The sequence below is a fragment of the Panthera leo genome, chromosome F3 (genome assembly GCF_018350215.1).
Source record: "Panthera leo isolate Ple1 chromosome F3, P.leo_Ple1_pat1.1, whole genome shotgun sequence".
NCBI classification, from domain to species: Eukaryota; Metazoa; Chordata; class Mammalia; order Carnivora; family Felidae; genus Panthera; species Panthera leo.
Genome location: NC_056696.1, coordinates 66904886 through 66916543, shown reverse-complemented (window position 1 = coordinate 66916543; position 11658 = coordinate 66904886). Strand labels below are relative to the sequence as shown.

Here is an 11658-nt window from a genome sequence, read left to right as displayed (position 1 = left end):
CCGCCCCCGAGCTCCCCAGCCCGCGGCTGTGAGTGGTCCTCTCGCCGCTCGGGCCCCGCCCCGCCCCCTCGCTCTCTCCTTGGCTCCGCCCCCGGGCTCCCCCGCCCGCGGCTGTAACTGTTGCGCCCTCCCGCCGCGCGCGTTGTCTTGGAGAGGGACGCGGAGACCACGCCGCTGCGGGCGCGGCGGGGCGGTGGCAGCGGAATAAAGACCCCAGGTTCAGTCCTCCCCCAGGGCGAGCCCCACAGAGTCCCGTCTCGCCTCCGCGCCGCGTGGGCCGTCCCAGGGCCGCTGCGGACGGCGCCGGCATGTCCGGCGAGGCGAGTACGCCCGGGGCCTCCCCCAGGGCCCCGCGTCCCGGGACCCAGAAGTCGTCCGGCACGGTGACCAAGAAGGGGGATCGCGGGGCCAAGGAGAAGCAGGTCCTCGTGCTGCCGCCGGTGGGCGAGGAGGAGCCCAAGAACCCCGGTAGGCGCGCGGGTGGGCATGGTCGCTGTGCGGGGCGCAGCGCCGGCCTGGAGCGCGCGGCGGGCGAGCCGGGGGCCGCCGTGGGAGCTCCGGTGCTGAGGCTCGCTGTGTTCAGCTGGTGCGTGTAACCAGCTCCTGCGTGGTGACCCTTATTAGGCGTGTGGCCCCGGGCACCCATCTGTGTAGTGCGGACATGGGACGTGTGAGGAACAAGGGAGCTGGCGGTGGGAAGGTGTTTTGTAAACTGCAAATTCCTTTGTTGATCCCACGAGCGTACGTTGTGCACCCCTGTGCCCAGCTCTCTGCTCCATCTTGGCGTACAGATCACGGTTCTCGCAGCCCCGCTCTTGAAAGTCAACTTGGCACAGCTCTGAATCGAACTCGATCCTAAAGAACCCACCCTGTGGTTTGGGACGCTGACAAACAGGATAAGGTGTGATAAGATGTATGAGAAGAAGGCCCCGGGGCGGGGGGGGGGGGACACCAGGTGCGGGGAGGGGAACCTACCAGGAGGTGACTTTGAGTTGATTTTTATTTACTCATTCATTCAACAATTACTTTCTGGATGCGGAGATGCACAGGGTCCATTCACACTCTCTGGGGAAAGAAAACCAGAGGAGTCAGCGTGTGGCTCTGTGTGTGGCAAGGGACAGAACCCCAGCCCACATAAATGATCCACAAAGGGGAATTTACTGGAAGTCTTTATTTTTTTTTTTAAAGTAGGCTCCACACCCAACGTGGGGCTCAAACTCATGACCCCAAGATCAAGAGATGTACCCTCTACCAACTGAGCCAGCCGGCACCCCTGTTGGAAGGCTCCTTGATTCAAATCCATCCACTTTGAGAGGGACGGGGCTGGGGCTTGCTGTCCCTGGACTCACGGGAAAACCACTTGGGAAGAGGCTCTGATAGTCAGAACTTGGTCAGGGGCTGCCTCCTCGTCAGGGTGGCTGGGGGGTGGGGAGCTGTGAGAGCTGGAGAAAGAGCATTTTCCAGAAGGAGAGACAAGACAATGCAGAATGTTTTACAAGTAGGAACCCAGCTGCATCGCCCCCCCCCCCCCCCGCTCTGCATAAACAGTGGAGAGGAAGGGAAGAGTGTGGAGGCAGGGAGGTGAATCCAGGCATTTCGCCAGTCCACACGGGGGACAGTGGTAGTTGGGATACAGCAGCGAGGGAGAATGAGTTAGACTTCTTGGAAAAATAGTTCCCAAGTAGAAGCCGTAAGAACCAGTGGAGTCTCGGCTCGGGTGGGAAGTGAAGGGAGAAATGATTCCCAGGTTTCTGGGCTCGGCAGTAGGTGGGTTGAGGTGCCATCCACGCAGACAGGAAAGCCTGAAGCAAGGGCACGTCGGAGAAGTCCCCCAAGGGGTGACGTCAGCTGGGCAGCCGGGCACCTGGGTCCGGAGCACCCAAGAGAGGGAAGGCTGGAGCTGGCACTTTGGGAGCTGCTGATGTCCGGTGTATTTAAGGCCTGGGGAGGAAAGAGGTTCCCCTGGGGCAGCGGGGAGCCTGTGCAGAGAAGAGTGGAGCACTTGGAGGTATTGTGGGGGGGGAGCAGCTGGCAGAAAGCTGACAGGTGGGAGAGAGTGGGGATGGCGACCGCCCAGGGCAACACGGAGTGGCATTGAGGGCAGTTGTGGGGCAGATGCGGGGCTCAGGGCTCCAGCCGGGTAGAGAGTGACGGCGGCCGCAGGAAGGTTTAGAGATTTAGTGGAAACCCCATCCGGTGGCTTCTGTTTCTCAAGAAGTGCAAGGCAAGGTCAGCCGAGAGCGTGAGGAGGGAGTGTGGGAGGGACGGAGCAGGGACCAGCCCCCTTTAGAGCTTCACTGGCCACCAGGTAAAGGCTGCCTGAAGTGCAGAGAGCATTTCCATGTGCCCACGAAGTTCTGCTGGGCAGCCCGGCTCCAGAGCAGAGGCTCTCAGCCGCCGGCCTTGGACCAGTAGCTTAGGCATCACCGGTTTGTTGTCAGTTTGTTAGAAATGCAAATTCAGACTCTGCCTGGCCCTCGGAATCAGGGTCTCTGGGGAGTAGCCCAGGAAACTGTTTTGACTGGCTCTCCTGGTTTGTTCAGGTTTGAGAATCTCTGTTACAGAGAAGGGTGGTGGGAGCAAAGGGAGGAAGGGGTGAGGGGCTCCCCCAGCAGGGGGAACAGCCCGGAAGGCAGGTGGTGTGCAGGAGGCGGCTGTGCAAGGGGGTTCCCTGGGGCCCTGAGCCTCCTCTCAATCGCCTTGTCCCTGGAGCTGATGTGTCTTGTGCCCCTGTTCCCCCCCCCCCCACCCCCGGTCTCACTCCTTTGCCACGAGAACCTGTCTCGTCCCCACTTGTTCTGAGCACCTGCTTCCAGACCATCTGGGCCTCCGGGCAGGCTCCCGGGTGGTCGGCTGCACCGGTTCTCCTCCCGCTCAGCACAGGCCGGTGGTGGTGCCTCGGGGGCTCCGGCTCCAGGCTGCCAGCACTTGGAAGAGCAGGCTGGCACCGGGCCAACCCTTCGGCCTCCAGACTCTCCCCTGCGCCAGGGACAGCCCTTCCCATCTTCAGGAACCACTTCTTCCTGGGATGCCCGTGGCGAAGCGGGAAAGAGCTGGGGTCCCTGAGGACTCCAGGTTGCATAGCCCTCAGGATGGGATGTGGGGAGCGTCGGTCTGAATGAATGGGAGTCTTGAGTGAAGTGATATTTCTAAAGCACTCAGAACGAACAAGTGCTATAAACACGTTGCTGCGTAAATAAAAGCCCGAGGCTCTGCGGCAGCTCGGTGTCCGTGTGGGGTGGGGGCGGGGTGACAGGTGCTCCTGGCTTCCTTCCCGGGCTCACGTCGGTCGGGCCTGGGCTTCTTTCCCCGGGTGACCCTGGGCCGTCCCAGCAAACAAGGGGCACGGGAGGAGGCCGGGCTGGGGACACTGTGGGAGGTGGAGCGCCCCCCTGCCCCGGGGCGAGGAGCGCAGCGCAAGCGGCCTTGACCCGTGGGTGGGTGGAGCCCCCAGCGCAGAGGGGAGGCGCCCGGCAGCCCCCTTTCTCCCGGGTCTGGGTTTCCCGCGGTTTGCCCTCAAGTGTCCTCAGCGTCGGTCTTTACCACGCATCTTAGGTTAAACACTGGCTGTAAGGATGCCGTTCCGGGAGGGGGGCGCCCAGCCGCCGCGGGGCCCGAAGCCCCGGGCGGCTCAGCCTGGGGACGCGTCGCCGGAGCGGTCCCCGTGGGTCCCCGCTGCTCTCTGCTGCCCCCCCCCGCCCCCGGCCACGGCGGCGGGTCCGGCCGTCCTCACCTCCCGCCGCCCCGCAGAGGAATACCAGTGCACCGGGGTCCTCGAGACGGATTTCGCCGAGCTCTGCACGCGCTCGGGCTACACGGACTTCCCCAAGGTCGTCACCCGGCCTCGCCCGCACCCGGCCTTCGTCCCCTCCGCCTCGATGTCGGAAAAGCCCGCCCAGGGTGAGTGAGTGCCAGGGGAGCCCCTAGGGGGCCTGCCGGGTGGCCCCCCTTCGCTGGGCGGGTCAAAGGCCGGGGGGGGGGGGGGGGCGGGGCGCAGGGCAGGGGTGCGGCGCGCCGAGGGGAGGCTTCCAAGTGGCGGGTGTGGAGGCGGGCGAGTCTCCCGCCTTCCTCCCCAAACCCTCGGCGACCCTGGCCCGGCCACACCTGGGGGCTACTGCCCTCTGGCCGCCCTGGGCCGGCGCTTCTGTTTCCTCCCTCTTCACCCCGCTCCTTGCACCCCTGCCTTGCAGACGATCAGCGCCTGTCGGCGTCTTGCAGCCTCAACAGCCTGGAGAGCAAATACGTGTTTTTCCGGCCCACGATCCAGGTGGAGCTGGAGCCCGAGGACAAGGGGGTGAAGGAAATCTACATCCGCGGTGAGCCCCGCCCCGGGCCCGCCCCCCCTCGGTGCCCCGCCCCGCGGGCCTTCCCCAGGCCTGAGTCCCGCCCCGCGGTGCCCTTCCGCCCCGGGTCCGCCCCCCCCCCCCCCGCCCCGTGGTGGCCCCCCACCCCGCGGACCTCCCCTCGTCCTGAGTTCCGACGCTCCCCCACCCCGCGGTGCCCCTCCGCCTCGGGTCCGCCCCCCACCCCTCGCTGTCCCGCCCCCTGGACCTGAGTCCCGACGATCCCCGGCCCCGCGGTGCCCCTCCGCCCTCAGTCCGCCTCCCACCTCCCGGCGGTGCACCCTCCCCCCCCCCCCCCCCGCCCCGCAGTCCCCCCCCACACCGCGGACCCCCCCTGGCCCGGGCCTGAGGCCCCTCCCTCCTCTTGCTGCCACAGGTTGGAGGGTCGAGGAGCGGATCTTGGGCATCTTCTCCAAATGTCTGCCCCCCCTCAGCCAGCTGCAGGCCATAAAGTGAGGGCACGGGGTGGGTGGGCCGGGGCGGGGGATAAAGAGCCGCGGGCAGGGGCGCGGGAGGCCCGGGACGGTGGAAGGGGCGCCCGGGAGACCGTGTGGCTGGAGGGGACGCGGGGAAGGGGGTGAGGCTCCAGCTGGCTTCCGCACCTCCCAAGTCCAGCTTGTGGAAGGTGGGGCTGACGGATAAGACCCTGAGCACCTTCATCGCCCTCCTGCCTCTCTGCGCGCCCACGCTCAGGTCAGAGGCGGGAGGGCAAGTGGGGAGGGCCCCAGGACGGACCTGGCGCGGGGGGCGGGGGGGGGGGGGCCGGGAGCAGTTTGGGGAGGAGACTGGCGGTGGCGTCCCTGGGGCGGGAGGGAGGTTTAGAAGCTCCAGTGTGACAAGGAGGGGGTCCCTTTTATGCCACGCCAGTGCCTAAAGAGACAGGCCTTTGGGCCCCGCCCCTCTCCTCGCCACCGCGACCACCCATGCTCTCCCTGGGGGTTTCCTGCCTGGGGTTGAACGCGGGACTAAGGGCTGGCTCTTCTCCTCCGGCATCGGCATCGGTGGGGGAGGGAGAGGTTAGGGCAGACGCTGCAGGGCCGCGTGGGCACTGTGGCGGTTGGTGGGGCAGGGAGTGGGGGCAGAGAAAGAGGGCCACCCCATTTCATGGCTGCTGGGCGGGGAGACAGGAGGGCTGCCTGGAGGAGGTGGTGCCGAGCTGTGGAGGAGGAATGGAGGGGGCAGGGGGCAGGGGCCAGGTGGGAGGCGGTGTCGCTACAGGTGTGGGGCCTCGCACTCCTTCTCGAGGCTTCCCCGGCACCCTTGGTTTATCCTGCTTCACAGAACACACCCTCCGCGTTCTGGGGTCTTCCCCTGGTGGCCGGTGGGACGTTCCTGCGGGGTGGGGTTGGGTCTCCCTCAGCCGAGGAAACCTAATTTGTTTCCATCATGGGAACCGGAGACAAACCTAGGGACTCCTCTTAAGATACCAAAGTAAGTCAGATCGCCGCGGGCGAATAATTGAAAATGAACGTGATGACCTTTAGGTGAAGGAGGAGCCAACCCGAAAGGTAATGAATCTCCCGTGATAATAAACCGTGGGAGAGCACTTTTAAGTAGAGAAACTTCTAGCCTTAGTTCAGTGTTCGTCGTGACTTGGAAAAGGGCCTGTGTTCTCCCAGCGCCTGCTGCTGCTGCTGCGGGAGAAGCCAGGCTTGTGGGGGTCGCGAATCAGGTACACACTACGTGTCACGTGGGGGCTTACAGCCACACCAGTTTATTGGTTTCCGGTTTCTGTGAGCTAGACCTGGGTGCGGGTGTGGACGAGCTGGGTGCCCCCTGCCCAGGGTGTGTGTGTGTGTGTGGGGGGGGATGGTCGTCGGGGTGGGGGGTATGTGGTCCCTCGCGGTGGTGGGGGTGGCCCGGTGGGCCCACAGGAAGCTGGCGGCTGGAGCTGGAGCACCTGCCTCCCAGCTGACCTAGTGGCCGCCTCCATGGGGCTGCAGTAGGAGGGAGGGCTCTCCGGGCCAGTCTGGCCGTCTGGATGCCCCCCCTGCCCCGCAGGGGATCCCAGAGAGGGCCAGAGAGCTCCCGACGCAGGGGCCACGGTCCTTTTGTGACCTAGAAGCGACACCTCATTACTTGTGCCATATTCCATTCAGTAGGAAGGGGGTCACTGGGTCCAGCCACACTGGTGGGGGGACTACACCAGGCATGGGTACCAGGAAGGTGGGATCCCGAAATCCTTTCACAGGCCACCTCACCACCGGTCACTAGCACTGACGAGTGACCCCATTCACATGGCTACTTACGGATTTTCATGTTTAAAAAAACATCTTAATACTTCTTTTGAGAGCGTGTGCCTGTGCACAAGTGGGGGCGGGGCAGAGAGGAGAGACGGAGCCCCAAGCAGGCCCCACCCCATCAACGCAGGGCCTGATGCGGGGCTCCGGGTCCCCAACTGAGAGATCAAGACCTGAGCCGAGATCAGGAGTCTGTCGCTTGACCGAGCCCCCCCCCCCCCCCCGGGCCCCCCAGCACTTGTGGGTTTTTAGTCTAAAGAACTGTCCGTGTAATTTCCTACCCAGGAGGGAGGGCCACTCTTGGGCTGTTTCCGAGCTGCTCCCCAGAGACCCACACGTCCTGTCGGACCCCCTCCCTCCTCTGGCCCCAGTGGTGCCGCCAGGTCCTCAGATCTCCCCCGTCCTCAGGAAGGTGTCTCTGGAGGGCAACCCGCTGCCGGAACAGTCCTATCACAAGCTCATGGCCGCGGACAGCCCGTGAGACTGCTTTACCTCCCCCCCCCCCCTTTCTTAGGGCCCGTCCCCCGGACCGGGTCAGCCCTGGTCCACCCTGTCCTGCCCCCTAACAAACCCCCAGGCACCCTCCGCTCCTGCCCCTCCGCCCTCGGACCGTTGCGCCCTCCTTACGCGCCGAGTTCCCCGCTGGGCTCCCCAGCCAGCCTGCTCTCCCTCCGCGCGCAGGATCGCGCACTTGTCTCTGCGGAACAACAACATCGACGACCACGGCGCGCAGCTGCTGGGCCAGGCTCTGTCCACGCTGCGCAGCTGCAACCAGACCCTGGTCTCGCTCAACCTGGCCTTCAACCACATCGGGGACGCGGGTGCCGGCTACATCGCGGACGTACGTGACCGGCGGCGACGGGGAGCGGGGGACTGGAGGCGGAGGCGGGACGGCCGGGCCACAGGCTCACACGCGCCCCCGCCCCAGGGCCTCCGGCTGAACCGCGCCCTGCTCTGGCTGTCGCTGGCGCACAACCGCATCCAGGACCAGGGCGCCCTGAAGCTGGCCGAGGTGGGTGCGGCGGCGGGGCAGAGGCTGGGGTTCCCCCCCCTCCGCCGCCGGCCGGCGTCTGACCGCGGGCTGCTCGCCCCAGGTCCTGCGTCCCTTCGAGCTGACGCACACGGAGGTGGTGGAGCGCCGCCGCCTCCTGCTGGAGAAAGGGACGCAGGAGCGCTCGCGATCGGTGAGCCCCCGGCGCCCGCGGCCCCGCCCGAAGCGCCCCCCCCCCCCCCCCCCCCCCCCCCCCCAGGCCTAGCGGGTCTGCGCTCCCCGCGGAGCCTCTCCTGCGGGGCGAGAGAAAGGACTAGATACCGCCCCGAGCAGCCGGCCACAGCGCGGGACCTGGGGCGCGTTCCCTAACCGCGGCCCGCGTGCTCGCCTGCGGCCCGGCTGCTCCGCAGCTCTGTCGCGGGGTCGCACGGGACAGGGCGCGCGGTGCACCTGCCTTAGTTCGGTGAAAGTCTACTGTTTTCCCTCCCGACGCGAGAGTCTGAGCCCCCAGCCTCTCCCACCGCCACCCCCCTCCCCCGCACCCCCGGGACTCCCAAACGCGCAGTTTCGGCTTTTAGGCGGGGAGATGGCGCGGGGGTGCGGTCAGTCCCGCCACCAGCCGGGCACCGGGCTTCCCTTCACCCCTCCTCGAGGAAGGGGTGCTGGCTGCTTCTCCCATCCCCTCCCCTCCCCTCCCCTCCCCTCCCTTCTGTGAGCGCAGCCTTCCTCCTCCCGACCTGGGGACTCCAAAACGGACCGTGAGAAGAACCTGCTGCTACAGGTCAACAGTGCTGCCCTGACGGAAAAGACAGACAAGACGCAGACAACCAAGACCCCGAAAGGCCTGAGCAAGAAGAAGGAGAAGTCAGGGGGGTGGGTGTGCTGCGGGCGCTGGGGGAACCGGGCTGGAAGGAGGAAGGCCGTGGGTGGTCCCGCGTGGGCCCCTTCCCAGCCGGGCTCCGTCCTGCCCAGGGAGGCGGGTTCCATCTGCGTCCTTACTGGCTGCCCAGGAATCGGTGAGGAAGGAGGAGAAGTCAGGGTCAGGGCAGTCGCCCACGCAAGGGACCCCCAAGAAGGAAGACCCCGCGAAGTCGGGCAAGGGGAGTAAGTGCTGGTGCCCCTTTGAGGCACCTCTTCCGTGCAGGGGGAGGGCCGGCGGGGGCTGGACGGGAGGCCTGTGTCCGCCTCCACGTGCATTTTCTGGTGATGTCCTTCCGGCCCCATGTGGCCCCGTCCTGGCCCGCTGCACTCCCCACGTTGTTTACCAAGAGAGGGGGCCCCCAAGGCACTGCTCTGAGACCAGGACCGTCGTCCTGGCCAGGGTGGTTCCTCCAGCTGTTGGGCTGTTCCCAACCCTTGGTGTGAGGAGATTTCCCCCCGCCCCCTGCCCGGGGCCCATTCTCTCTGGGGCCCCTGGGCGGTCTCCGGAGTGGGCCCTGTGCATTCTGGCTCCCCCACCCCCTGCCCCCTGCAGAGGTCACCATCCCTGAGCAGAAAACAAGCAAGGGGAAAGGGCCCAAGACCGGGAGCAAAGAGAAGCGGAGCTTCCTGCTGGAGTCGGAGGTAGGGGAGAGGTGGTGGGCGTGGGGGGTGTGGTGGCAGCCTGGCCCCCTGGAGTGCTTGCCCGGCCCCGCCCCAAAGGTCTCTGGTTCCCCCCCCCCCCCCCACCCACCGCCGTCCCATCCCAACCGGGCTCCTTGCCGGGTGGGGAAGAGCTCAGTGCTCCCTCTCTGTCTGGCTGGAGGAGGCTGCTCCCTCCCAGCCGGACCGCCATGGCCACACTGTCCCGCTGGCCCTGTGCCCCTGTCAGCTCCCCGGGAAGGCAGGGCTCTCGTGGCGCCGCCCCACCCTGTGCTCGGCTCCTTGAGCCCCTTTTTCTTTTGCCGCCCGAGCCTCCCTTTTCTCTTTCAACTTGGGGAGGCTCCCACGTTACTTCGGAACCTTCTGGGCTGACTCCACAGCGCGCGGCAGCCCCAGCCCTCCAGCTGTCCAAGGGTCTGTCTCTATCATCAGACCTCCTGCCCTAGGCAGGGAGGGGCCTCCCCTCTTTTGGGAGTTTTCTCTGGCACCGACACAAGATCCTACCAAGGAGGAAGGTCAGGTAGAGAGGGGCTGGGCTGCCTTCAAACATTGTTTTGTTTTATTAAGTAGTCTCTGTGCCCAACGTGCGTGCAGCTCAAGCTCAGGACCCTGAGATCAAGAGTCGCACGCAGGCTCCTCCCCACGGAGTCAGCCGGGCGCCCCAGGGGGCTGCCTTTCTGCCCCGGGTCCATGGGTCGTCCTCGGTCTCCAGCGCTGGGCCCTCCTCGCGCTGGCTGGTTGTTGGGAAAGCCCCCACGCCTCAGGCCTCCGCTCTGGCCATTTTCTCTGCCTGGAACACCTTCCGCCCCCTCTTTGCCTGGTAACCGTCACACGCCCCGCAAGCTTCAGCACAGGGGCCACCTGCTCCCGGAGAGGGGGCCGGGGGGCCTCCTCTGTGCTCCGCACACCCCAGCTTCTCTCCACGGGGCTTGCCCATCCCTTCCCCTTCCCCTTCTGGCTCCCCCCCCCCCCCCCCCCACAGTGTTGCTTCTGGAGGGCGTGGGCTTATTGTGTCTTTGTATCCCCAGCACCTAGGACAGAGCCTGGCCTATAGCTGGTCTCCAAAGCATGTATGTTGACTGACTGGTGGCCTGGGGGCTCGCTCCCTCTACTCTGCTGCAATTGGGATTATGCTTTAGCAGCTGGTTGCTGAAGCCACAGAGACGGTCAACCCGCTCCTGGAGCCGGTGGAGCACCGCAACGGGAAGGTTTTCGTGCCTGGGAACAAGGTCCTTTTGCACCTTAACCTCCTCCGTATGTCTGCCGAGCACCCCTGTCCTCCTGCCGTGAGGCCACCGGGGCCCCGTGCTGCCCTGGGGGTGCCCCCCCAACCCCACGGGGCAGAACACGGTCCTCCCATGGTTGGCCGTCATAAGGGTGGAGGCCCTCCTGCACAGGGTCTGGGGCGAGAGTAGGTCGGGCCGCGGGCCTGGCAGTTGGAGTGCAGGCGGGAAACCAGGTGGGCAGGCGGGAGAACGAGGCAGGAAGGCCGGGGGGGGGGGGGGGGTGGGGAAGAGGGAGAAAGGGTGGGTGTGGGGGGAGGAGCAGGAGGAGGAGAAGTGAGGGGCAGGGGCTGGGTGGGAGGGGCACAGGTGCAGTGGGGCCACCTGGGTCACTCCCTCTCCCAGGAAACCGCATCACAGAGGTGGGGCTGGAGGGCTTCCTGGCCACCGTGCAGTACCAGGCCCAGTTCTCCAAGTCCAAGAGCCCGTCCAAGGGCCCAGTGGGGCTGCTGCGGCTGTCCCTGGCGGTGAGTCCCCTGGCCCCTAACCCACCTTGTCCCGGGAAGCTTTGTCCTGCCGGAGGACTGACTTGCATCCCTTCTGTCCACCGTCCCCTTCCTTTCACTCTTCCAGAAAAACTGCTTCTCCCCACAATGTCCTGCGTACACGAAGATCCAGGAGCTGATGCTGCCACGGGCCCCCGTCACTAAGGCCAAGCCCAGGGAGGAGGAGACCACCTAGCCCCTCCCACCTGCCTCCCGGAGCCGGAGCTGTAGGGCTGCCGCAGCATCTCTGGTCCCTGCGTGGTGGGCTGGCCTCCCCGGGGGCGATCTCGATCGCTAGCAAACTCCACTGCTGTATGTTGCCCCTCGAGATTGTCTGAAAACCGTTCCAGAACTACTTGGAACGCTTGGACTCTGAGTCTGTTCATGTCTCGCGGCCAGAAGTGGCTGAAGGGCTTTCCGGTTCTTCCCCGGGCTGAGCTTGGCCCCTCCAGCCTGGGCGGGCCAGGGCCTGCCTCCGGCTTGCTCTCTCCGTGCTGCCCGCAGGACCCCAGGGATTGTAACCCCTTCGCACAGGCCCAGGGGAAGGGGAGGGCTCCAGGCCCTCACTCCTTCTGCAGCTGGCAGTCGCCCACAGGAGGCAAGGACTCCATAGAGGATGCGGAGTTGGCGGCTGATTTGAAGAGGGCGCTGTCTCCGTATCTACATAGTAAAGGCCAAGCCCTCCACCCAAACCCCAAAGCTATGGCTTGTGGAGGTGGGTGGTGTGAAACCAGG

At 65.9% G+C, this 11658-nt stretch overlaps 1 protein-coding gene across 12 annotated transcripts; it reads left to right on the top strand.

Moving 5' to 3' along the window:
• The first annotated feature begins 129 nt into the window (after positions 1-129).
• On the top strand, positions 130-11285 carry LRRC71 (leucine rich repeat containing 71). Of its 12 annotated transcripts, none has more exons than XM_042926432.1 (16): positions 132-468; positions 3751-3900; positions 4191-4316; positions 4720-4795; positions 4959-5036; positions 6992-7060; positions 7265-7424; positions 7512-7595; positions 7678-7767; positions 8296-8447; positions 8584-8678; positions 9049-9137; positions 10184-10225; positions 10298-10409; positions 10784-10905; positions 11012-11285. In XM_042926432.1, the coding sequence occupies exons 1-16, from the start codon at positions 309-311 to the stop codon at positions 11117-11119; spliced, it is 1713 nt and encodes a 570-aa protein (XP_042782366.1). In that variant the 5' UTR covers positions 132-308; the 3' UTR covers positions 11120-11285. The 12 variants fall into 12 exon arrangements, 9 of the variants coding, with proteins under 9 accessions (XP_042782373.1, XP_042782366.1, XP_042782371.1 ...); XM_042926437.1 differs by having other exon boundaries at positions 10295-10384; XM_042926431.1 differs by having other exon boundaries at positions 10295-10409.
• The last annotated feature ends 373 nt before the right edge of the window (positions 11286-11658 follow it).

Coding starts and splice junctions, on each gene's coding strand:
- LRRC71 (XM_042926431.1), top strand. CDS start 309: ATGTCCGGCGAGGCGAGTACGCCCGGGGCCTCCCCCAGGGCCCCGCGT. Junction 4,317..4,719: donor GAAGGAAATCTACATCCGCG/GTGAGCCCCGCC, acceptor TTGCTGCCACAG/GTTGGAGGGTCGAGGAGCGG. Junction 5,037..6,991: donor CTCTGCGCGCCCACGCTCAG/GTCAGAGGCGGG, acceptor CCCCGTCCTCAG/GAAGGTGTCTCTGGAGGGCA.